This window comes from Arctopsyche grandis, chromosome 13 (assembly GCF_051622035.1).
Source record: "Arctopsyche grandis isolate Sample6627 chromosome 13, ASM5162203v2, whole genome shotgun sequence".
Taxonomy (NCBI): domain Eukaryota; kingdom Metazoa; phylum Arthropoda; class Insecta; order Trichoptera; family Hydropsychidae; genus Arctopsyche; species Arctopsyche grandis.
The window spans coordinates 7,280,288-7,307,232 of record NC_135367.1 but is presented as its reverse complement, the minus strand read 5'-3'; the positions used below and the strand labels follow the sequence as shown (position 1 = coordinate 7,307,232).

At 32.7% G+C, this 26,945-nt stretch overlaps 2 protein-coding genes across 2 annotated transcripts in view; both read left to right on the top strand.

The window, feature by feature from the left end:
* LOC143921580 (protein O-mannosyl-transferase TMTC1-like) overlaps positions 1-16,858 on the top strand; it is a 380,756-nt gene extending 363,898 nt beyond the window's left edge. The window contains exons 4-14 of the mRNA XM_077444931.1: positions 7,408-7,545; positions 8,186-8,362; positions 8,439-8,628; positions 10,358-10,479; positions 10,685-10,849; positions 13,195-13,308; positions 14,032-14,175; positions 15,040-15,239; positions 15,325-15,481; positions 15,951-16,098; positions 16,178-16,858. Coding sequence (XP_077301057.1) covers positions 7,408-7,545; positions 8,186-8,362; positions 8,439-8,628; positions 10,358-10,479; positions 10,685-10,849; positions 13,195-13,308; positions 14,032-14,175; positions 15,040-15,239; positions 15,325-15,481; positions 15,951-16,098; positions 16,178-16,858 — 2,236 coding nt within the window. The remainder of the gene's footprint in view (positions 1-7,407; positions 7,546-8,185; positions 8,363-8,438; positions 8,629-10,357; positions 10,480-10,684; positions 10,850-13,194; positions 13,309-14,031; positions 14,176-15,039; positions 15,240-15,324; positions 15,482-15,950; positions 16,099-16,177) is intronic.
* Positions 16,859-22,113: 5,255 nt separating this feature from the next.
* Positions 22,114-26,725, top strand: LOC143920854 (uncharacterized). The gene is made up of 4 exons (XM_077443845.1): positions 22,114-22,221; positions 23,854-24,864; positions 25,037-25,256; positions 25,770-26,725. The coding sequence occupies exons 2-4, from the start codon at positions 24,028-24,030 to the stop codon at positions 26,102-26,104; spliced, it is 1,392 nt and encodes a 463-aa protein (XP_077299971.1). The 5' UTR covers positions 22,114-22,221; positions 23,854-24,027; the 3' UTR covers positions 26,105-26,725.
* Positions 26,726-26,945: the final 220 nt, after the last annotated feature.

Sequence of the window (26,945 nt, the reverse complement as noted above, 5' to 3'; positions counted from 1 at the left end):
TTTACGGTGGAATACTATATAACTCTCTAGATTTTAACATTACTGTAGAATTAAACCAAATGTATAAAAATAAATTACAGATTATTGAACTTTCAACATATTTAAACGTATGATCCGTAACTCTTAAGTACAATGTACAATTTCTAAGTAAAAACTTTCCATTGACATATTTAATACTATCTACATATTTAATACTATTTAAATATTTAATACTATCTAAAATATGTCAATTTTTCTTTTCACAATAACGTAATTCATCAATAATTTAATAGTTTTCATAAAGATAAACTTAAGAGAAATAATACAGAATATACAAACTATAATTGAATTTGTTGTAATATAATATGTTTGCATCTAGATAAAGTACACATATACATATGTTATGCTTTCAATACTTCAATATACAACATCGAACAAATTTAAATTCTTATGAAGTGAATTATATAAAAATACTAGTGGTTTTACCCGGCTTCGCTCGGTATTTGTAATATAAACAGCTTAAACATGAATAATCTAATAGTAAACATTATATTATATTAAATTTATTTGAATAGTTTTATTTTATATAAATTTATTTGAATACTCATTTGTTTTTTTATTAAATTGACTGTCACGAACAAACAAACATATATGCTAAGTATCTTTCGAAATTATATGTATACCAGAATCCGGCGCCCCCCCCCCCCCCTTCGGCGCAAAGGCGCCTTTGCCCTCGACGCCATCGTCCCCGGCGCCCCCCCGGAGACTTCGCCCCCTAGGACTTCGCCCCCGATGCCTTCGTCCCCGAGGACTTCAAATCCTTTGAATCGAAAAAAATCAAATCGGTGCCTATAAATCGAAAAAAAATAAATCGAATGTGTCGTCTACGAACCAACGAACGAATGTTACATATATGCAAAGTCCCTTTCGAAATTGTATATTAGATTTAAAATATAGCTGGAATACAAGAGTAATATTAAACATTTCACACAATAAAAGAAAATTGAGTTTGGTTTCATAACACGAGGAAAACCTAACGTAACTCTACCTAGACTGTCGGCCTTCTACATACCTACTAATACTCAAAGTAAGAAAATTGAATTTCCATTACTCACGAACACACACAGGGAAAACGGCGAAACAAACTTGGAAACTTTCTAGTGTACACACATTAGCAGCGCTGCGGAAATTTACGTTATTATTTGTCGAGATCAATTGCTGTCGACAACAATGGCCAGACCGGCAGAACAATAAGTGATCTGAAGTCCGTTCCAACTACATGTACAGCAATCGTGCCAAGTCAAAGAAAAAGCCTTTCAATACTTGATACGATCGCAACTTTCCACCGAATCAATTCATACATGGGTACACATGAAAATTGTTGCCAAATATTACATTAAATACATAAAATTCCTATACCATACACGTCATTGTTATTGGTGTGTACGAATGCCATTCGCAGAAGTACGTACATGTACACGCGATACTTTTCCACGGCGAGAACTTTCCACGTCATCGGTGAAAATCGCGTTCTCACTTTGCACTAAAAGCTTTCAATTTAAGCTCCGCACACTCTGGCGTACAACGTGAGAGATTTAAACGTACGAAAAGCGATATAAAAAAAACACACTATCTCTTATCGCTACCTATATATCTGTTTTAAATGGATGAATTCCTTTTTTTGCACCCCTTTCCCCTTCGCCCGGTCGGCATGTGTCACAGAAAGGTTTTATACAAAACTGACCGAAAAATCTTCGAAATGTTTTATTCAAATCCTTCCCATATATTTTACAGTGACGTGTTTGATTCGCGAAGATTTTTTTCTTTTATATAACCGATGTTCGAATAAATTTGAATCGTACTAATATTATTAAATCTACATATTTTTAATCTTACATACATATATTGAATATTCTAATTCTATAAATCGTAAAATATAATGCAATTCAATTTCACATTTAATATATAATATATACGACATTCATATAATTTTATAACACCACTATAAAACAGAGTGGCATCCTTAATTTTATTCGAAGCTAGTGGTTGTTCCCGGCTTCGCTCGGTATTTTTTATATAAACCGGTTTAACATGACCAATCTAATAGTTAACATTTTATTAAATTTATTTGAATAGTTTTATTTTATATAAATTTATTTGAATACTCATTTTTTTTTATCAAATTGACTGTCACGAACAAACAAACATATATACTAAGTCTTTTTCAAAATAATATGTATACCAGAATCCGGCGCCTACGCCCCCGGTGGTGCCTGCGCCCCCGGCGCCTTCGCCCCCGAGGACTTCGAATCCTTTGAATCGAAAAAAATCAAATCGGTGCCTATGAATCGAAAAAAAACAATAAATCGAATGTGTTGTCTACGAACCAACCAACCAAAGTTACATATACATATACATATATGCAAAGTCTCTTCCGAAATTATATATTAGATAAGGGGCAAGTCTTTAGAATGGCGAATCATTTAGGTCGACCGAAATCATAAAAACAGACAAAAAATTTTCATTACGTTCAGAAAACTTTTATTTATTTTATACAGGTTTTTTTAATGAACACGACATCTATTGTCAACATTATACATATGTAAGTATTATTCAGGGCAATTTACAAATATCGATCTTCAAACATCATAGAGACAACCATGGCAATTTTCGTAGAATTTTTAAACATCAACTAATTATAAGGTGCTGTAAACTAAAATTTTGCGGGAAATAGGACAGGATTCCAATTTGTTCGAAACGTTTCCAATAAATGTAAATTGGAAAACTCTGAGAGAAACATATTCAAGGTCTGGCCGGCAACAAAGCCAGGGATGGAACCCGTAACCACACAATCGAAATCTTGAACGCTTACCTTTCTTTTTTGTTGCTGATTAAGAAGATTCTGAAGTGCTAGAAACTTGTTGAATGATCATTTTGCCATATCGTCTTAGTATATCTCAGAAATAGGATCATTCGCAATGATAGTTAAGGTTTACAAAACCTGTTAAATTTTAAACTACCGCATTTTAGTGGCAAGGTAAATCGTAATCAACTGAATCCAAATTACATGTTGTAATCGTATTATAATCGTTTGAGTACGATTTAGTAAATAGTTTTCAGACAGACTTTAGACTAAAAGGTATGAGCGAATTAAATCGTCACGATTTTGCGACAGCTTCTATCAGAATCATTTATCACCTGTCAGGATGAGAATCATATTGTAAATTGGAATCATTTCATCAGCTGATTGCACGCCATAGATGTCCGGATTTTTCACACACATTCAAATCCAATATTCATTCAAAAATGCGTCAATGATCGATATTCAGCTAATGGAATGAATTCAATTTACCATATCGTTGCTTGTAAACGATGTATGTATTATACACAGTATATATTTATATACAAAATTGCATATTTTTTCGACCTTATTTGTGGTTTAAAAGTTAACATAAAGCTGGATTTGGAATTGCTCTGAAGGTCGACATAAAAACATTCGATTTGATCAATATTTTATGTTACAAATTTGGGATACGATATTTTTGTTTTAACCCATATAATACATATTTATAAACCCATTTATTAAATACAACATCTATGGTAAAACAATTCACAGCCACAGATACGTCGATGGACAAATTTGTGTAGCATTTTCTAATCGGTGAAAATCAAGATGTTGAATAACTCGAATATATCTATTTCTTAAATTCACTGGATGGTGTCATTGACATTTGTCATATCTCTTTTAATTCGCTGCACCGCTTCTTCGGTTACGAGGATCGCGACCAACTAGAGCAGTTAACTGTTGACTTGGCTGTTATATATTTTTATTTATTGTAAGAATATTTAATGTCATGTATTTTTTTCTGTTCTTAATCTGTTTAGTACACTCGCCGCTTTAGATTAGTCTGTTAGGTGAGTGTGCATGATTAATGGATAAAAAAAAGTTTGCGAAAGGGTTGGGACCGTTTCAATGAAATCAGATAAATTGGCAAACTCTGATAGGAAGCGATCAACCTTGGAATCACATATCCAAGGTCTGGCCAGCAGCATACTGGATAGAACCCGTGACCACATAATTGAAAGCATAACATGCTAACCATTGATCTACGCTGCCGGTTTAAAATTTAAAAATACTTGGAAGAGGTGACAAAGCCGATAGACCCAAAGACTATTGGTAGACTTTTCAAAATTTAACTAATCTATTTAAAGGAAGAGGATTCTTTTTGTCAAAAATAACTTTTGTAGTCTGAGAGAATGACCTCTCTTTGGGAGACTTATCATAGAACATTCTTCGATGAGATGGCTTCTCATTTTATCATTTATTTATTTTTACTTTGGGAAAGATATTTCCTCATGGTGCAGTTATCAGGTTGTCTCTGAGTGACATTTACATACATATGTATGATGATAAAATTGTAAATATATAAATTTATAGATTATAACTTTTGAAGTCATATTCAAATAGTGGTGACATAGTGAGAAGAATTTTTTTGCCAATTTGATGAGGAATGAAATCAGATAAATTGGCAAACCCTGGTAGAAAACGATTGTCTTGGAGTCATAAATATCCAAGTCTGATTACTTCAAAAAAAATATTTTCAATTGTGGTCAACCCACGGGGCTTGAACCCGACAACCTCTTGGTGGTTAACATAAACACAACCACCAAACTATGATGCTGGCTCAAATCACATATGTACTATATTTAATTGTATATTATGTATTGTATCAGTATTACATAACAGTCACATATTGTCATATATTTTACTAAAAAAAACATATGAGTATAATTTTTAATACAATCAAGATGCGTAAAATGTAATATTCCCTGTCGATTGTCCGGTGCGATTAAATTTTATTCGTACGACCATGAATTAATTTTCATCGCGGTCCCAAATTGAATTCCGATATGTGTAATCGGTTCAAATATAAATGCAATCGTTGAACGCCTGGCCATTCTTAACTCGGCATACAATAAGTCGGCCCTGAATAGGGACTCGAATCAAAGGGGGTGGGGGGGTGAATGGTGGAATTAGGAATCGCCGATTTGCGCCAATTATGGCACTAATGGCTCAGAGAAGACGACCGAACCCCGGAAGCCTGTCGTGGTACAGGGATGGGGGTCTCCACGACCCCACCGATCGCATTGTTGGTGGTTCACGCATTATCCAAGCCATTATGTTTTGCATTATTCGAAGCCGGACTCGAAAGCCGACACTAGCGCCGGAAACGGAAGTCGCGAAACCCGGTCCACTTTTGTGACTCGGATTTCTATTCAATTATTTTCGATCGCTGAATTAAGATTATTTTTTTTATATATGTGGATAATATTTTGAAGCGAATGTTACGAAATTGAACTAGCGTATATTTCATATGCGTATCACAAAATATGATTAATTAGGCATACAGTTGTTAGAACGATTTTTTATATATGTACATTCATAAGAAAGGTGAATTTTTATTATTCATGCATGTTTTTTTTTACTTATTTATATATTTTTTTAATTTATACCAGGAAGGCTTCACAGGTAACTCCAATGCGCCTTCTTGACCAGAAACATTGTACATTGTACAAGCATTATTAGTAGTATACAAAGTAAATACAAATCAATTAACATCCACAGATTTTATTTTTATTTTATTTTACAAAATCAATTAATCAAGCACACTCGTCTAACAGATCGCTCCAAATCAACGAGTGTGCTAAAAAGATTAAGAAGTACAAAAGGAAAAAATTCAAGTTAAATAAACAAATTATATATACAAATATACAAATTAAATAAGGAAAAGATAACTAAATAAAACATGAAATCATAATAAAATCATATTTAAAAACACTAACTCAACCTTTCTAAATGGTCGCGACCTCCATAACTTAGGAAATGGTGCAGAAAATGAAGAGAGACATGACAAATGTCAATGGCACTATCCAGTGAATTTAAGAAACGGAGGCCGCGAGGAATGGGAGAATAACTAAATGCCACAGTTCTAGCCAAAGGAGTGTGAAAAAGGGGACGATGGCGGGTCCATATCACACTCTCTGGAGCATGAAAGCCCAACTCAGCCAGGATAGACGGACAGGAGATACAGCCTCTAAATATGGAAAACAAGAACTTGATGAGGGCAACACTCCTCCTGTGGTCAAGAGAAGTGTAGCCGACCATACCCATGACGAATTTTGAAGGAAATAAGTATGGGTAAATCCCATATTGCTCCTTATAAAGCAGTCTGAGAAATCGTCTTTGGACAAGTTCAACCTTCACAGATAGAGACTTAGTGTAAGGATTCCAGATCATAGAGGCGTATTCCAAGATACTCCTAACTAGAGCATTGTACAGAAATCTCAAAACAGCGGGATTATGGTAGTGTCGAGAATTACGAAAGACAAACCCAAGCATTCGTGAGGCAGAGCAACACACAGAGTCGATATGAACAGACAAATTTAGGTCACTCTGGAATGCAACCCCAAGATCAACAGTTGAATCGATCCAATTCAATAAAAAGTTGTGGAAAGGTACGATCGGGGGTGGATCTGGATCTGGAGTAACACATAACCTTGCACTTGGAGACATTAAGAGGCAAACAGTTGGTTAACGACCAATCATGAAAAGCATTAAGATCAGCTTGTAAAAGCGCACAAGAACGTTTAGAATCGAGACTCAAATAGAGCTTTAAATCATCAGCGTATAGTGAGAAACGACAATTGACCAGTTTATTACTAATATCATTTACAAACAAATTGAATAACAAGGGCCTTAGATGTATGATAAGATTTGTAAATTTGCAGTATTTTTAAACAATTCAGCGAAATTCACTTAATACATATCAATTAGCATCCACATAGACATTTTATAGGCAAGTTTGTAAATTTGCAGCTTTTTATATTATATAATTCCGTGAAATTCAAGATTGCTGAAAACGGTTTTGGGGTTTTGCGAGAAAATGGGTAAGGTTGCCAATTTGTTGGAACCGTTTCAATGAAAATCAGAAAAATTGACAAACAATGATAGGAAACGATCGACCTGGAGCCACATATCCAAGGTCTGGCCAGCAGCCGGTGGGACCGAATCCGTGACCAGTTTGTTTGAAAGCATTATATGCTAACCATTGATCTTATGCTGCTGAAACGGTTCCAACAAATTAGCAACCTTTTATCCATTTCTCACATCTCGAATTTCTATAAAATACTGCAAATTAAGACCCTAGATGGCCCTGTGGATGTTGATTGATATTTGTATTTGCCTGGTATATTACTTACAATACTTCTGTACAATGTTTGACCTTAGATGTAGTGTTCAATGGAAACATACATCTATTGGTGTATACCTATAAAATAAATAAATAAATGTAACTTATGTAATAATATGTTCGATATTAAGTCATAAAAATGATATTCATTGTATAATGACATTATTTTTCTTTTCAGGCCTGAAAGTGGGACACATTACGTTGGCCTCAGTATACTTTTGGGTGGACTAAGCATGCTCGCTAAGGAGACCGGTATCACGGTTTTCGTTTTGAATCTAGCCTTCGACTTCTACAGATGTTGGCCGTGTGTGAAAAGGTAAGATTGTACAAACACACTGGATTGCACTATATATATATATATTGGATCATTTTTAAATCGTTTTGAATCTGTGCAGCAAATGCAGCAGTCTAGTTTTTCAGTGTTGACTCTGTGAAATCGCAACGGTGCTTGTTTGCTCAGCTCCGCCTGCACAATCGATGCAATTTCAATTTTATCCGCGAAATTCAATTAACTCCAATCGCATTTCATCTGATTATTGTTTGATTTCGATTTATTTCTCGTTATCCAATTATCGCCTGTTTGTACGGCGGCCGACGCCTGTCTCCCTCCCACCCCTATATTGTTGTTTTGGCGAAAAAAATCTATTAAATTCGTGTTTAATCACGCTTTCGCTCGATCGCTTTCAAAATATGCCTATTGAAAAGTGTAATAGTAATGTTTCAACTACACGGTACTCGAGCGAATCGCCAATTTATATTTTCTCTTCGTAAAGTCAGAACAAACGTGCAACAGAAGCACGTTTTAGCTGTTCCACGTCAAAATCAGGCCTTTGAATTCAGAACGTACAAGCGAAAAGTTCACTTTGGTCGTGATTGCTACGTTCGTTGCAGTCTACTTGTAAAAATCTCTAGGTGTTTTTCTTTCTTTGTTTGTTTATTTTCCTCTAACCTTTCAGAACCGTGGTCGAGATGAGATGGAACGACGGGGCTGCCCAATTTTCTCGGAGGGCTGCCAAAGTAATCTTGTCGCTTGGTCTGCTGCTGTCCATAAGACTGGCTCTACTTCAGGGGTCTCTACCCAAATTTTCGCAGCAGGACAATCCGACTGCTTTCCATCCCAGCCTTTACGTCAGGTAAATAAAATATTCACGTAACGAGCTCTGCCTACCCTCTGACTCTGCGACTAATTGTTTTCGATTTTCGTTTCAGATTATTGACGTTTTGCTATCTGGCTGCCTTCAATTGGTGGCTTATGCTGTGTCCCGTCACTCTAAGCCACGATTGGCAGATGGGATCAGTCCCTCTCGTTACTACCGTCAGTGATTCCAGAAATCTTCTCACCTGCGTTGCCTTCGGAGCTGCAATACTTCTGGCTTACAGGGGGCTTACAGACCTTGAGGTATGTGTCGCTGAAATATAAAATGAATTTATCTGGAATTTTTCATGTTGTAAATTTTAAGGAACAATAAATTCGAAACCAGTGTTACATTTGAAAGAACAAAGACCTTTTGAATTCTGAGCACGTATTAGAATCGGCTGCCAAAAATGGATTCAATGAATCAAAATCTTAATTCGTTTTCGTTTTGCGGAGACTTCATTGCAAAATTGGATCGAATATAAATCGAAATTTCTTTTATTTCGATCATTTTACGATTTTACAAATCAAATTATTCAATGCATAAATAATATGTAATATAAAATGACAATGTCTTTCTGATTTGCAAATACAACTATTTTCACGCTTTAGTCGTCTGGAACTTAACACGATTTTTTTCTTTATTACTTAACTCGAAATACCTAACTACTTCTAGAATAAGTGCTTGAGTGCAATTTTTATTGTTAATATTTTTTTGTCTACATAGATGATTTCATATTGAGCTATTTATGTGTGAAACCATTTCTATCATTTTTAACCAAATTAATATTAATTACATATTGCAATATTGGGTTAACAAATATGTTCTAGGTACTATTTAATAGAAATTGTTACTTATTACTGCAAAAATCCTTACTTAAATTTAAAATCCGATTTCAAATATTCATATTGGTCCATCAGCAAAATACAAATGGAATTTTCATGTAATTATTCAATCATTGTCGTTCCTCGTTTCATTTATATATATGTACATACTATTCCTTCAGTGTATTATTATATTATGTACTACATTTTTAATGAATTATTATAGTTTGCATTGTTTGAATAGTCTGCCTTTAATCTCAAATTATAACAAGCAGTTTACTGAAAAGCAATGTGTGTATGTACATACATTAGGCCGGTGCAAAAAACTCGAATTTGAATTTAGACCGGTGCAAAAACCTAATGGAAAACTTGCGTCGTATCAATATAACGTTAAATAAAATTGATTTTAAACAATGTTCTGTGCTTTCAACCAATCGATTTATCTCGACAAAGATTTAGAAAAAGTAAATAGGTTTTGTTTATATACTATCTCTTTTTTGAAAATAATAGTATCGTTTTTTAAAGTATTAAAAAAAATGCTTAATATTCATCTATTGCAGTTTAATTGGTTCGATTATGACAAGTTTTGACTGATGAACGAGAATTCAACGTCACCGTTTCGCTCGAAAATCAGAGGTTGAATGGGGAAGCGGTTTATTTTTCAGATAATTGTCATTTTTTTCATGTTTCCGTGATTATTTCAAAAATAAAAATCATTGAAAGCTTTCGTGAGTATGCCTTTAATCTGAATACAAATATGTTCATCGATATAAATCCAAAATTCGCGTTTTTCGCTATAGCCTAATGTGTATATTGAAATATTTTTTTATTTCAAATCAGTATACATATAATTTCTTCCTTATCTAATATATAATTTCGAAAGAAACTTTGTAACTATGTAAGGTTTGTTGGGAACATCGAAAACAAATCAAAGTTTTTACGAAGATGATATCCATATCGTTGAATATAATTTTTTTTCGATTCAAATAAGTTTAATAAAATAAACAAATGAATGTATACTATTAGATTATTTTGCCATGTTTAAGCTGTTTATATTACAAATACCGAACGAAGCCGGGTAAAAACACTAGTATTATATAAAAGGATTCTTTTAAATTTTCGCTTGGTGCAGGTTGACGTGAATATTCATTTTTTCATCTGCTTTCAGCAACAGAGGCACGTACCAATTGTTCTGGGGATACTTCTGCTCGTTTTGCCATTCTTGCCGGCGGCAAACCTTTTTGTGACCGTTGGCTTTGTGGTCGCCGAGCGCGTCCTCTACATACCAAGGTAAGGAAAAAACACAAAACGATTGCGGTTTAAACTCACAAACGAATGTGTCCCGACACAAAGAAATTCAAATTAAACGTGATTAAAACGAATATCAAATACACACACACACTATGTAGACCGCATATTCCCAACTCGGAGACCTTATATTTGAGATGCGGTCTTTTAATTAGACATTGACCAGTATCTACGTGTGCTTTTACAGTGTGGGAGGTGTGTTGGTGGTGGTGTGCGGTGCTCAGGCGATTTGGTGGCGAGGCGGCTGCTCCAGGGCGGCAGCCACCGCAGGTATCTGTCTCCTGTTGGTGTGTGGTGCAGCTCGTACGGTTCACAGAAACAAAGACTGGCTCTCCAGGGAGACACTGCTCAGGTATTTCACTTCAATGTTGTATGTAAGACCTATGTATTGAACTACAACACTATGTACTACTTATTCGAGACCAATTGACCGAAACAATACGTGGTCTGAATAGTTTCGGTGATTCAAGTATCTATGTAACATGGAACTACATATGTAAGTATTGCACTAAAGTAGTACATTTCTGATTTTTTTTTCTTATTAACGGTTCTCTACAATTCGTTATTTTTGTAATTTATTTTGGTTTTAAAATATATTTAAATATCAACATATATAGAGTATGTTGTAAAAGGTTGGTTTTGTAAGTAGGTAAAAAATATTAAAATATCATATATATTATATCACTTTTCTGTGTGTCTGTCCGTCTGTATTTCTGAGATAACGCTCGCCGTACTATAATAGTCGTTTCGATTCGATATATGTACATATGTACGTCACAGCTAAACCACTGCCAAAACGAATATATTTTATTTTTATTTTTATTGTCACAAATCAATACACACTCGCCATTACCGATTTGCTCCAATGCGACGGGTGTACGTTAATGAAATACATGAACAATCAGAAATCAGAAATACAGTAATACATACATATACAGTCAGAATATATATAGAATATAACAATTAATCAGAAATAATAATCATAGTGACATCTATGGATTTCAGATTACTGTGTATAATTAATACAAATTATACACAGGCAGATTTTTGTGACAACAGGATTAGATTTAATACCAATTTTCAGGAACCGTTTCAGCAATGATCAGATAAAATTGGCAAACTCTGATAGAGAAACGATCGATTTGGAGTCACAAAACCCCCAAATCTAACCAGCAGTGGCGAGGACACGAACCTATGACCTCAGTGATGCTAAATATATACGCTATCACTAAGCCAAACTGCTGGCTAATACAAAATATGTACGAAATATGTATGTACAAAATATGTACGAAATATGTACGAATACAAAAGAAAGAAGCTTCTATACCTACATATATATACTATTTGCTACCAATTTTTTCTGTTGGCAAAAATTTTACCGGCATCTATTGAAAATTTATTTAATTAATTAATTTTTCTATTGGTGTTTTATATTGTTTACATGTAGGTAGGTAGGTAGTTTTTAGCTTTTTTTTCTATCATTAATTAAATATAAATATTAAATTAAATATATTTAAAAAATATTTGAAAAAAATTCGACAGCATGTGGATCGAGCCGACACATTTCTTTTAATTTTTTTATTTAATAACCTAATGCCAATATGCCAATACCAATGCGATGATATGTCATCGGGTACAACACTATGTATTATATATAGCCAGCAGCGTGGCTCGGTCGTTAAGCTTCTGCTTAACACTGAGAGGCGCCGAGTTCGATCCCTTGAGCTGACCTCGATTGAAAAGAATTTTTCTGAGTATATCTGTAATGCTGCTGGTCAGACCAGGATTTGTGACTCCTGGTTGATCGTTTCCTATCAGAGTTTGCCAATTTTCTCTGATTTCATTGTTGAAACGATTCCTGATTAAAAATTGGCTAAAAATCCTTCCTACCCACTATGTCACCACTATTTGAGTATGATTAATGTAAATATTACAATAAAAATGTATGTACAATTCATAGATGTCTCGTTAATTGTCGAGTTTAAGTCAGTGTCTCGTAATTTAGCGACTTATATAATAAAAAAATGCTGTATTGTTTGTAATTTGGCCAGGAAGGCGCATTGGGGTTTACCTGTAATGCCTTCCTGGTATGAAATAAATTAAAAAATTAAAAATAATAGCGCTATTCTGTGTGTTTGTGTGAGATAACGCTCTCCATACTATAATAGTCGTTTCGATTCGACATATGTATGTAAAAATACTGTCAACAAAACGTACGAATATAATACGAACATAATAACAGATCAACAAAAACCTTATATATACATATATGTATACTGTTTGTTACCAATGTTTTTTCTATGCTAATAAGTCTCTGAGCATTTAGCGCCATCTATTGAAAATTTATTTAATTAATTAATTAATCAATTAATTATTCTATTGGTGTTTTATATTGTTTATATAATATGTAGCTAGGTAGATAATTTTTACCATTTTTTTACATATTAGACAATTAAATTTAAATATTAAATTAAATATGTTTAAAAGGTATTTGAAAAAATAACACAACCGCGTGGGATCGAACACAGGACCGACACATTTCTTATAATTTTTTTTTAATTAATAGCTTAATATGCCATAACCCATGCGATGATATTTCATCGGGCACAACACTAGTGAACATACATACATACATATTAAGAGTAGGTTGATTACTGTTTTGATCCATTATTAATTTTAAAAAATTGATATTTTCAGAGCTGGCCTGGCTGCTTTGCCTCATAACGCAAAAATGCACTACAATTTCGCAAATTTCCTCCGAGATTCCAATCAACCAGAACTCGCCATATCCCACTACAACGAAGCCCTAAGGTATGAGAAACTTTTTTATGAATTTCCATTGAATATGTACATAATATCTGAACATAAAGAAATAATAAAAAATTCAATCTCGATCTAAATATTCATCAAAGAAACTTTTATTAAAATCAAAGTTGAGCGGTCAACCAATATAACTCAATTTACATTCGGGAAAATGATCCTTGAAACTTTGAACATATCCCCGAGGGGGATGGGAAAATATTTCATTTTATAACGCCAAAAAGTTTTAGTCTCCCTCTTTCTCTGATAGCTCTTACTTCAAATTCTAATCTATATATATATATAAAATTGAATGTATGTGTGTGTGTGTGTGCCTCGAATAGGCTCCTAAGCCACTGAAGCGATTACGATGGAACTTTCAGGATTTGTTGTATGCATGTCCGGGAAGATTACTGTGAAAAAAAACGGGAAAAAACGGGAACGGAAACGGGAAAAACGGGAATGAGTGTCATTCGCTATAATTTCAAATGTTTTCGCGTCGCGACCAGGGTGTTCGCTGCCTGCGTTGTTCTGAAAAATGAGAACGGGAACGAGAACGGGAAAGGTAACGGGAATGAGAACGGGAACGGTAATTGCATGCGTTATTGTGGCATTTCAACGCATGCATGGTTCAGCTAGTTTAATATAAATGGATATAATTTTTCCAAATTATTATACTAAAAATAAAAACTTACGACTTACGACTTCATTAAAACAAATATATTGGTATTACAGATTATGGCCCAGCTACGCCAGTGCACACAACAATCTTGGTACTCTAGTTGTGGGCACATCACAAGCTGAAATGCACTTTTTAGCTGCAATAAGATATTCTCGTGATCATGTCAATGCTCATTACAACCTTGGAAAATTATATAGGTATATATTATTCTTTTGTTTGTGTTAAAATGTACTGAGTGTATGAAATTATACATATTTATTTTCATACTACATACATATTTTATATAAGATATCCTGGAAAGAAATGAAAAATTAAAGATAGGTAAAAAAAAAATATATATATATATATATATATATATATATATGTGTGTGTGTATAGCCAGCAGTATTGCCCGTGCTAATCTTTAATACTGCTGGTCAGACTTGGATATTTGTGTCTCCAAGTCGTCGATCGTTTCTTATCAGAGTTTGCCAATTCATCTGATTTCATTGTTGAAACGGTTCCTCCATCAAATTGGCAAAAATCCTCTTACCCGCTATCACAAATATCTGAAAAATATATACAAGTCGAAAATCCATAGATGTCTCTATGGATTTATTAATTGTAAATTTCGTGTTCTTCAGCCTCTCGCAATACAGTGATTTATGTTATAAAAATGATGCAATGTTTGTAAATAATTGTCTAGGAATGCGCATTGGGGCCTACCTGTTAGGCCTTCATTATATACATATATCTATGTAAAATAAGAAAAAAAATATATATATATATATATATTTTTTTTTTTATATGTATACATATATATATAAACATATATATTCGCGTTTATTGAATCCAGAATATATTTAGTTGAAATTATGGTGATTTTTTTCATTACTGTTACAAATGTAAGGGTGCATTTGAATAATGTAGACGTTCCAGTATTTCCCTTGAATTTCTTCCTATAAAAATATTGTAATTCCTTCAAAACAAATGTAGAAAAACAAGCTCCATTTTCCCCGCATAGAATAGTCATTTAACGATAAAATGTTTTATATTACAAACTTCTAAAATCGCCATTTCAGAAATGACAATAGAACCGGAGAATCTTTGCGAATGCTGGAGAGATGTGTCACATTGGACCCGAAGTTTGTTTTGGCATATTTGGAGCTAGTCAACCTGAAATCTGAACTCTTAAAGGGTCCTTTGCTGAGGAAAGTTATATCACTTGAACCGAACAATTGGGAGCATTACGTCAGATATGCTCAATGGCTCGAAAACAACGGTAACAATTTAATATTCGACAACTTTAGACTTTATTTACATACGTATATTATATATGTATGTATAATATGATAATATGATTTCAGCTTTGAAACGTCACTCGCTCAAAGTATATTTAACGGCATTGGCAGTTGGTGAACAATCTATCTCACAATCTAGAGGTGATATTATATCTTTACGAGGTGCTTGCTTGCTCCTTAGATCATTCGGTCAACGCTCTAGAATTCTACAACTAATAACAAGGTAAATTTGTAATAAATTACTCAAAGTCAACAAAATCTCACTTTCACAGTCACATATTATATTACAACTAGGTACAAGTATTTAATTTGAATTGTTCATAATATTAAAACACAAAAATAGTATTTTCATGTAAAATGCCAGAAATTCATATGACATTGTATTTGTGAAAAGCCAAAAATCTTATGCATATTTACTGATTGAGATAAATCACCTCACATTGTTGCATTGCTTAAATAATTTGATATCTGTTTCACATTGAAAGTTAATCTAAATTCATATCATAAGTACTAAATCAGAATATTTACTCAATGTTTTTGCTACTGCTTTAATTGTATGTAATCAATCATTATCGATATATATATATATATATATATATATATATATATATATATATATATATATATATATATATATATATATATATATATATATATATATATATTTTAATATAATTTTTCATTGTTATTAGATGGCATGTTGGTCGTCGCTGGGGAGGAGCTGTTCACTATGCTCGGGATGTTTATCTCCGTCAATGGCAACTACGACAAGAACTCAGCTCTCGTGCCAACTTCTACTCACCACAACCAGTATCTCATCCAGATGGCTTAGAAATCAATGTAACTTTTACTACAACATTCAACAGTACATTAAATTACACCATTCTCATAATCACCGTTTATCTGTTAAATGTTTCAGCGAGGACGTACATGTCTGGATCACTCCATACTGGACCAATCATCTGTGCCAAGAAATATCAACGAATATATAGTCAATTCGCATATTCTAGCAACGTCAGAGGATTTGATAACTAGATTTGACTTTGCAAACGGTGACGGCATTACTTCGGACAATAATATTGATCATCCCGACTTTGACGTGAAAGTACCTAAAGCATCAATTGATATTCAGTATCCTGCAAAACAGGAGTTAGATGCTAAAATGAAAGAAATGTTAAAAGAAACGATTAAAAATGACATAACTGGTATACTTTGCAATGTGACAAGCAATAGAGAATCAAGTATGAAAGTAACGACCAAGAGATATTTACATTATTGTAACAATTCAAGCTATCATCCAAATGTCCTACGAACAGACAATCACGATTTGTATTCGACAATAAGTATAAACGGAACAACCATAGCTGAGACGAGTGTTTCTACTCATGTTAAATGCAATAAATCTGAAATTCATAATAAGCCCGCTTTGAAGCGGGGCCGGTGTGTATACGCTATAAGAATAGGAAACGCTCTGAAAGTTTGCAAGAGAATACGGTGTCGAAATGGTAAAAAAACTAAGAATCTAAGACATTCAGATATCAATATGCATGGCGAAACTGTGTCGCCATGGCTGATTCAGCACTTTGTGGATGCCTTGTAGGGATTGTTTCATTACTATAGTAATTTAAGCAGTTGAATTGTGTTTGGTGATAAGTTTATGTAAACTAATCAAATGTACATACTAAATAGGTTTATATTATGAAACTCAAACAATAATTCATAAAAAAAGAGATAAAATATATTTTTGCGAATATAAGCTAAGCTAAATTTAAGTTCCATAAAACACGTCTATATTTTTTTTGTAACCTGTAACATTTATGATGCATATTGAAACCTTAGATAAGTAATATTATATTTTAATGAAAATTTGTAATTAAAGTTAATTTAAGGGATGTACATTTTTACAGGAAAGAATACACTTAAATATAAATATTTTATACCTAAAAGTGGCACACTGTACCTATGAGTGAGTAGGGTATTTATTTCTCTAAAATTATTTTCATTATTTATGAGAATTAAATGCTATAATTGGGCTTTTGGAATTAATATTATAAAAATCAGGATAAAATAAACAATATATATATATATATGTATATATTATTTTTTTAATAAAACTTGTTCATTAATAGGAAAATATTAATTCATTGTGTACTTAGCCCTTGTGAGAAGCATACTATGTAATTATCAAAAATGTTAATACGATTGTTTTCATTATGACATTCATATTTCAAGTGATCATTAATGGTTCTTGTAATTTTTAGACAACTTGCATTTAGTATCCCCAGAAAACCAATACATATACATATGATATTTTGTATGGGCATACTTTTCATTGTATAATACATTTATTTAATCTCATATAATCAAAATATACATAAATACATACTACATATAATATTCAAGAGAATTTGCAATTTAATATTATCACTTGGGAATTGAGCTTTTTAAAATAATTTATGTTCGATTCTAAACATAATTTACATTAAGATATAGTTAATCCATTTTGCTCATTTAGACAATTAAAAAACTTATCATTATATGAAAAATTGTCCAAATGTCCATGTATTTATGTGAAAATTGATATAAAATAGTTTTTATAATGTTCGTATACTGTCATTGCTGACATTATACTAACGATTGTTAAAATTATTTCATTTTCATTCCATAATTTGTTTTTTATTTTAGTACAATATCTTCATCTTACAATGTATTATTTTAACTGTTTCATTTTAATGACTGTATATATTATATTAATGTAGTTAAGTCACTTAATTATCCTTATCATGTGATAATAAAGCCAAATATTGTTAATATAATTAGTGGCAGAAACAACAATAAACTATCATTTTCAATGTCACCATAACAACGAAATAAAGCTTCTTACAATTTTCGAAACGTTTTTTATTTCATATCACATATACATATATACATATATTATATATTAAAATGTATTACTAAATAAAGTACAAATATGTACAAGAATGTGTGATGTACTATTTTGATTTATTAAATTAATTTTAAATCATACTTTTTCACTCTACGTTAACACTAAATACACAATTCACTTTGTATACATTTGTCAAGGTTATCAAAAGGTGCATCTCTAAATAAATATTTAAAATGCAACTACGTTTTGAAGGTGGAATTTATTGCGAGTTCAGTGACTTGATGAATTACATATTTAATTAAACGACATATTGAGTTCATAATTTTCATTGTTTGACAAAAATTCAGGTGCACATACAGATTTTTTTCTTATGATTTTTTTTTTATCTTTCTTAAATACAAATTTATGATAAAAACAAACATATATTTACATCAATATGCAAATACCATACATTTAAAATGTTATTTTATTTCAATAATTTGAATGCATGTCGAAAACTATTTTATTTTATTTTTAATATTGGGTCATAGCAACATTACGGGTATCTCCAATTCATCACTATGGCTATTTATATATTAAAACATATATGTTTATCCTTAAATTGCAACGCGAAATATTTTTATTCAAAAATATTATTGCCATGATTACTAAAAAATATATTGCTTTTTTTTGTGATAAATCAGATAAATAGCACAGCAAATTTTTATAATGGTATACACAAAAATTAAGAAGAGGCTTGTAAAAAAATCGAAAGAAACCTGATATAAGGCTTGTAAAAAGGCTATGTTTTAGAGGGAAAAAAACCCCTTGACTGGCTGTATTTAATGTATATATGCACATAAAATATACAAATGCATTATATTATATGTACTAGTGTTGCACCCGATGAAATATCATCGCATGGGTGTTAGAATATTAAGTTATTAAATCAAAAAAAAATTAAAAGAAATGTTTCGGTCCTGTGTTCGATCCGCACGCGGTCGAATTTTTTCAAATACCTTTTAAATATGATTAATTTAATATTTCTATTTAATTGATTAATATGAAAAAAAAATGGTAAAAACTACCTACTTCTACACATAAACAATATAAAACACCAATAGCAAAATTAATTAATTAATTAATTGAATAAATTTTTAATAGATGGCGCCACTAGCAGCATTGAGTAGTGGTTAGCATATCTTGCTATGGGCAGTGTGGTTATGTGGCACGCACGCACGCACGCACGCACGCACGCACGCACGCACGCACGCACGTACGCACGCACGCACGCACGCACGCACGCACGCACGCACGCACGCACGCACGCACGCACGCACGTACGCACGCACGCACGCACGCACGCACGCACGCACGCACGCACGCACACACACACACACACACACACACACACACACACACACACACACACACACACACGTACGTATATGTATATGTACAGTGAAAGCATATTTCAAGTGAATATATATTTTCACTAGTGAAAATATATTTTCATTAATTCAAGCATTGCAAATGTATCAAACAACGAATTTACAATGTTTAACTACATATATAAATTTAACCCTGATAACCCAATCTTAAATGAATAGGGCCAACCCTTACTTAACCTAACCTATCCTAACCCTTAAATAATAATACCAACCCTAACAATCTAATCCTAAATTAATAAAACCAACCCTGAAAATGTAACTGGTTATGATTTCACTGAAACGTCAGTGAAAATATATTTTCACTTGAAATATAATTTCACTGTGACATACATACATATATAAGAAGTTTTTAGCTATTTTTTATCACCGGCTAAAATTTAAACTTAGCATAGAAAATGTACAATGTGTTGTCAGGTTGAGATACTTACATATTTTCAAATATTAAAAAAGTATAAGATTTTATCAAAATTAAACAAAAAGTATAAGATTTTATCAAAATTAAACAAAAAGTATTGATTGTTTTCATAATCATTTCATTTTATCACTCCCAAATTCAAGTTATGCGCTTCGAATCAGATTTAAACCCAAAAATAATGGTGTCGTTTATTAATTCGTTTTGTTCTCCAGCGACTACGAGGTAATACGTCATGCCCGTTGTTGCTGGATAATGCTAATAATATTATGTACGTGGTAGAGAAATCATAATTTGATGGTTGTTCCTCCTGCTCGTACAGTTCTTTTTCGAATGGCTCCTATTCCAAGAGCTATTCGAATTCTTAATGAAATTGTTGCTGCTGAGTCTGAATGTGATATTTTCCACCTTAGTGGGCGTAAATTGTCGGATATTATTCTAACCTTTTTATCTGGTAGTCTGCGCTTATTATTGCTTTCGTGATTGATTGTGATTTATGAGCGGAATTTTGATTTACTCTCTTCCATTTGGCCCTCACAGGGATGTTTTGTATTTACAGTTGGTTTTTATTTATTGGAACTAGCTGTAGGTGCAAGACATTCCTTATGTTATATTTTATATTTGATATTTTTACGTTATCTGCTATTATTAATTGCTATTGTTTTTTTATGATTATGTATAAATGTATTTTTGTCTGTGTATATATGTACATACTAGGGTTTTTGACCCGGTTCGACCCGGGACAGACATTTGTTGTCCCATGTCCCGGAAATTCTTATCTCAAATCCCAGTAATTGGATCTTAAAAAATCTTGAAAATATACAACATTTTCACGACTGCACGAAGGGAAATAATAAATCAAATACAAAAAGAATCGTAAAATATTCGCAAAGGTTTGTTGTTTAGCAATACATAAGTTCAGCGCATTCCCCGAACGTGGAAGTTTTATGAGCATAATGGTTCTGTGCGTTTGGCCAAAATCGTTTTTTGTAATTCTATTTTTGGATCCAGTTAATGGATATATTATGTATTGTTTACTTTTTTTATATTTTATAAATAAATAAATATTTTTTTTATTAATAAAAAATATATTAAATTGAAAAAAAAATGTTTTTTACATGTGTCCCGGGATCCCGGGAACGATCCCGGGCTCCGTCCCGTGTTCCGGGAATTGAAAAAGTCCGGGAATACAGAAACCCTAGTACATATGTTTATATTTATTTTTCTTTTTTCTTTTATAAGACATCCCCTTCTTTGTTGTTTTTTTATAATTTGTTATTATTATTATTATTATCCGCTATTAAATAGCTTATTATTTTTATGATTGTGTTAAATGTGATGTTTGTGTATATGTTACACCGAATCCGTGAAATTGTCTATTACACGCATTCGGCAAGATAATTGCCGAATGCGTGAAAAATGCAAGCACATTGCCCAGTTCACGGATTTGGCAAATTCTTTGGCGAATGCGTGTATTCGGCAAGAATTTGTCTGCTCAAAGCATGGAGTCGGCAAATAGACAGCAGCGCTCCGGTGTTGTTTTTTAGAACTGGACATCGTGGACAAATGTCAAAGTGAAAGCTGAATGAGGATGTTTAATTTAGTTTAATTTACATATTATTATTATGTATAATATGACTACATACATATGTCCAGTTCACGCATTCGGCAAAGAATTTACGGAATCCGTGAACTGGGCAACGTGCTTGCATTTTTCACGCATTCGGCAATTCTCTTGCCGAATGCTTGTAATAGACAATTTCATGGATTCGGTGTAACATATATATACATATGTATATACATGTTTTATTTTTGTCATGTCTAAATTCTTTAGTTATTATTTTGTTTCTTTTCTGTTATATTTTTGACCACTGTGGCGCATTAGGAATGCCTGTAATGCTAAAATGGTCCAAACTTTAAATAAATAAATTATGACGCACATTTACATACGTATCTCTGACGCGTATTCTCATTTTCACGCAAATTTTCCGATACGTCATCGTCTACCGGGAAAGTCTCGGGAAAGCCAGTTTGCGACAACTCTTTTTTTTGCACGACGCTTACATGTCAAAAATAGAATGTGGGTAAGCAGTGATAAATATAAAACGAATGTTGTGTGGGCGACCGTCATCTCTCATTCGTCCTCCGACAGCCGTACAGATCGCTTGTACTGGTTCAAATTTAAACCAGTCCCACTGAGGTACTGGTTCAAAATACTTCATATAACTTAACCGGTGATTAAAACTTTTAATTCGTCCTATTTTGCACACTGTATTATTTTTCCACTTTAAACATTTAATTTTATTTGTCTGTTTTGAATATATGTAACAATAAGTCAAGTCATAAATAGCGCAATATTTTATTAACTTCTGAACATCATTAGCATGTAATTTTAAATAGCACTCATATTTTATCTTAACATTTGAAAATATTATCTATTATTTATATCATGCAATGGTATATACCTATATATGTACATTAATAATATAAAAAATATATAATACAGTTTCAATTTATAACATGTTTTTTGAAAATATCAATTGTGAATTGTTTATACGTACAATATTTTACACTATCGTCTTTGTAAGACAATAACACGCTTACTATTTTGTATAATATAAATTTGCATGTCAAGCGACATGTTGTCTATAATTATACTATGAGCCTCATTTGTGTATGTGGACTTAACATGTAAATTTTATTCTAGAATACAATTCTACCAAAGATTATTTATTTAAAATTTAACTTTACAAATCTTTTGTTTCAAATTAATTATTTGATTATTTTCAACTAGTGATATTTAAACAATGAATATATATAAAAACGGACGGGATGTATGTATGTATGTATGTATGTATAAGTGCATCGACAAGTATGGAGATTTCAAAAAAACAAATTTTTAAATTATCAAGATTTATTACATATCTTTGTGACTGTCGATTTCGACTGCGATTTCGATTTCGATTCCGGTTAAGGTTCAGGATTCTTATTTCAGTTCTGATTCCCGATTTCTATGTCAGTTCCGATTATCGGTTCCTTTTTCAGTTCCGATTACGGATTCCTATTTCAGTTCCGGTTGTGACTTCGATTCCGACGTCGATTCCCACTTCGGGTCCAACTCGAGTTCCGACTTTGGTTCCGACTTCAGTTCCAACTTGGGTTCCGACTTCGGTTCCAACCTTAGTTACAATTACGACTACGATGAAAACTTTTGTTGTTTCCTATTATTATTATACATCTAACATTATTTGAATGCATGTGTCAATACTTTTTCCGAAACCACCCATTGAAATATCCACGGGCACAAAACTAGTATTCTGTATATAATTTCGAAAGAGACTTTGTATGTAAGAAACATTGCTTGGGAACTTCGTAAACAAGTCAAAATATCTATGACGACGAGTAGATATTTTTTCCGATTCAAATAAATTTAATAAAAAAACCAATGAATATTTACTATTAGATTCGCCATGTTTACGCTGTTTATATTACAAACACTGAGCGAAGCCGGGTAAAACAACTAGTATTCTATATTAATGATGTGGTATTATTTTATAGAAAACACATTGTATGTTATTTAATGGTAGGGCTGTATTTTTGTGCTTACTACACATGTATGTGTATATACATATGTATATAATATGAATTTACTTTTACTTTAGAATTTATTAATTTTCTATCGAGACAAAAATCATATCAAAATTAATTCAGAAGTATTTTTGCAACTACATATTCTATGTAATCTGTATTATTTGTTGTTACAACAAACTTTGCTTATCCCTAAGAATTATAAAACTTGAAATGAAATGTAAATTTGCTTTCTCTGTATATATTTAGTTTTTATAGTGTTTGGTTTGTGATCACAGATACAACACCGGAGATCGCGTCGCAGAAACCTCTTGTGAAATCTTTAACGTTCCCCAAGTTCAGACAAAGGAAGTGGCAGGTCGGCGACATTCACAGTATAAATACTTACATAGTAAATAATGCATTCAGTATAAATCTACTATTTGCATGAACCGCAATCGATCAGCCGTGAAATGAGTGTAACAGTGAAAGTATTTTGTCAATTGGCGGTGGTTTTCCTGGTCGCGTTTCTGGACCGCGGAATTGCGACACGAGAACAAAGCTTCGAGTTCAACGAGCCCAGAATCAGACCCATCCGCAATAGTGACCCTTACTCTGAATTCATAGACGATGTCGTCTCCAGTTCGACAGAGCACCGAGAAGTTCCAATAAGATACTACGAAAGCGAAAGGCGCAGTGTTCGCAGTCGAAGATATGCAGAAGAATCTGAATTCCAAGAACCTGACAGTAGCTTATACGACAAAGAACAATACTGGAACCAAGACGAAGTCGAAGTAGAAGAAGACTCTGTCGTGCCAGACAAAACCGTCGAGGAAGAAGATGCGATACCAACAAGAAGGAAGAGGCAGTCTACTCCACCTCGATCTGAAGTGAGATACGAAAATCACAGATACGACGAACCAGATAGCACATATGAAGAGTCGCGTCGCGTGCCTGTATCTAAAAGAAATACACACTATGAAGTGTACGAATCTGAAGGCGATGAACCAGTTGCATCAGAGACTCGTGTAGATACTCAAGCAGGTCCTCCAGAACAATTCGTATACCAAGGTGTACAATATGTAAGAGCGCCGGAACATGCACCACCTAAACCCTATTACGCTAGAAGAGATGGATCAGCATCTTCCGAACACTATCACAGGGTTCCAGGGTCTGAAGGATCGCCTCCGATTTCACGCTATCAAAGGGATCAAGCTGAAGCTGCTACGGGAAAAGCTCACGGTCATCATCATTCGTCTGGAGGAGGACACCAAGGACATGACAAACATAGCGCAACTCATGGTCATAAGGTACGTGTTTAGTACATTGATGATAATCAATATGCATCGATCTAAAACAGGATGTGACTGGGCGAATTGGCAATTGACCGTACTAATTGCTAAATTGTTTGCAACGTCAACTTCTATTGATGATTACACAAATATTCTCAATAGTGATCTAATTTTAGTTTTTATTTTATAGGATGATAAAGGACATAAATCGGTTCATCACAACGAGCATGGAGCGAAAGGTGTAGATAATAAAGAAAAGCACGCTAAGCACTATGATGAACATGGTGGTAAAAAAAATAGTAATCATGATTCGGCTGGGCATTATGGACAACATCACGAAGCAGCTCAGGGGCATAAAGGTGGAAAGTTTGACGAAAAGAAGGCACACAAGAAAGGACACAATACTAAAGGTAAATGGTTTATTTGTTATTAAATAAACTTAAATATTTCCATATATGATTGACTTTAAAAAAATTTAAATTTTAAAATTATTTTATATACAGAGCCGTATCAGATAGAATATATACCAATCGTTGAGGGAGAGGAATATAATCTTGAATCTTCCGATGGTTAATGATTGATTATTTTGTGTTGTTTTTTTTATTTTACCAAATTTTTTTTTGACCTTTTTCCTGCATTTCACAATCATCATTAATGATTGCAAAATAACATTTCTCAATATTGTTACAATTCCTTTTGCGCTTATTTAACTATTGCGTGTTCTATAATTATGTTTTGTTTTTCACTTCAATATTTAGTAATGTATAATGTCATAAAAAGACTAACTATTTTTCTTATATCACTCATATACCAATAGACACGTCTAATTCAGAAATTGCATGCCAATTGTTTACAAACATAAAAATTGCTTTCATTTTATTGAACTTTTTTAATCTAATACATATATCATTTATTTGTATCAGGTTATCATAACAAGTACCATAAAGATGAATATCACAAGGAACACAAATTCTATGATGACTATCACAAAAGTGGTTCACACGCCAAGTACGGAAACTTCAATAGCAAACACGGATCTAAAGACGGTGGTCATAAGAAGAAGGAGCATTTGGACAGCGCCAATCACGAAGATCACGCAGGAAAGAAAGGACATTATGCCAAAGGACATGTTGATGAAGATCACAAAGCCCACAAGAACGAACAAGGCTACGACAAACATCATGCCCACCACTCAGACTATGCTAAAAAAGGAGGCCATCAAGGTGGAAACGCATACGCTTACCATACCAAACACTAATGTTATATTGTTACTATTATATCTCCCCTTTATATATATATATTTAGTGTCAGATACTATTTATTTCCAAATTTTATTGTTTCCACGGCTTTCATTGGAGATTCGTTAATATTATATACACTTTCATTCATGTCTTTCGTATGTCTTTGTATTGGAAATTCCACTACTTTCATTATTAAAAAGAGTTGCAATGCTTTTATTTTCTGATAAAATTTCTTTTAGATTGAGATTGCTATTATATGACATATTGAGTACAAATGCTTCAAAACATTCCTCAAATTCCGTAATAGTAAAAATCAATTATTCTTCCACTATTTTTATAACTTATTAATTGTGTTCATTTAAAACTTTTATTTACTATCCATGTATATTTCATATGAAACTACCCTTCAAGGATAAAAACTGCTATTTTTGAAATTTTTAAATCACTTAACTTTATATTTAATCACATTTTTATAAAGCACAGTTAATTGAATTAACTGTCATTGAATAATGTTTACTCTTAAGTCATTCAAAAATATTGTCAATATATTTTATGAATGGAAAAATGTTAATAAAAATTTGTACTTTGTTTATGTTTATATATAAAGATGTTTTATGAAAAATATATAAATGTTGTTTATTTTCATCTCTTCAGATTAAAATATGTTTTTAATTGTAAGATTTAAAGAGAGAAGCGTGAAAAGCGCTGGTGAGCAAGGGAAAGTCTTTATGTTTATGGTTTTATATGAATTTACAAGGTTTTCACAGAAATCGTGAAATCAGAAGAAAAAAAACTGTTCAAATCGATAATTCGTTTCACAATATAATATAAATTTCCCAACAGAATTATTGAAAGCGT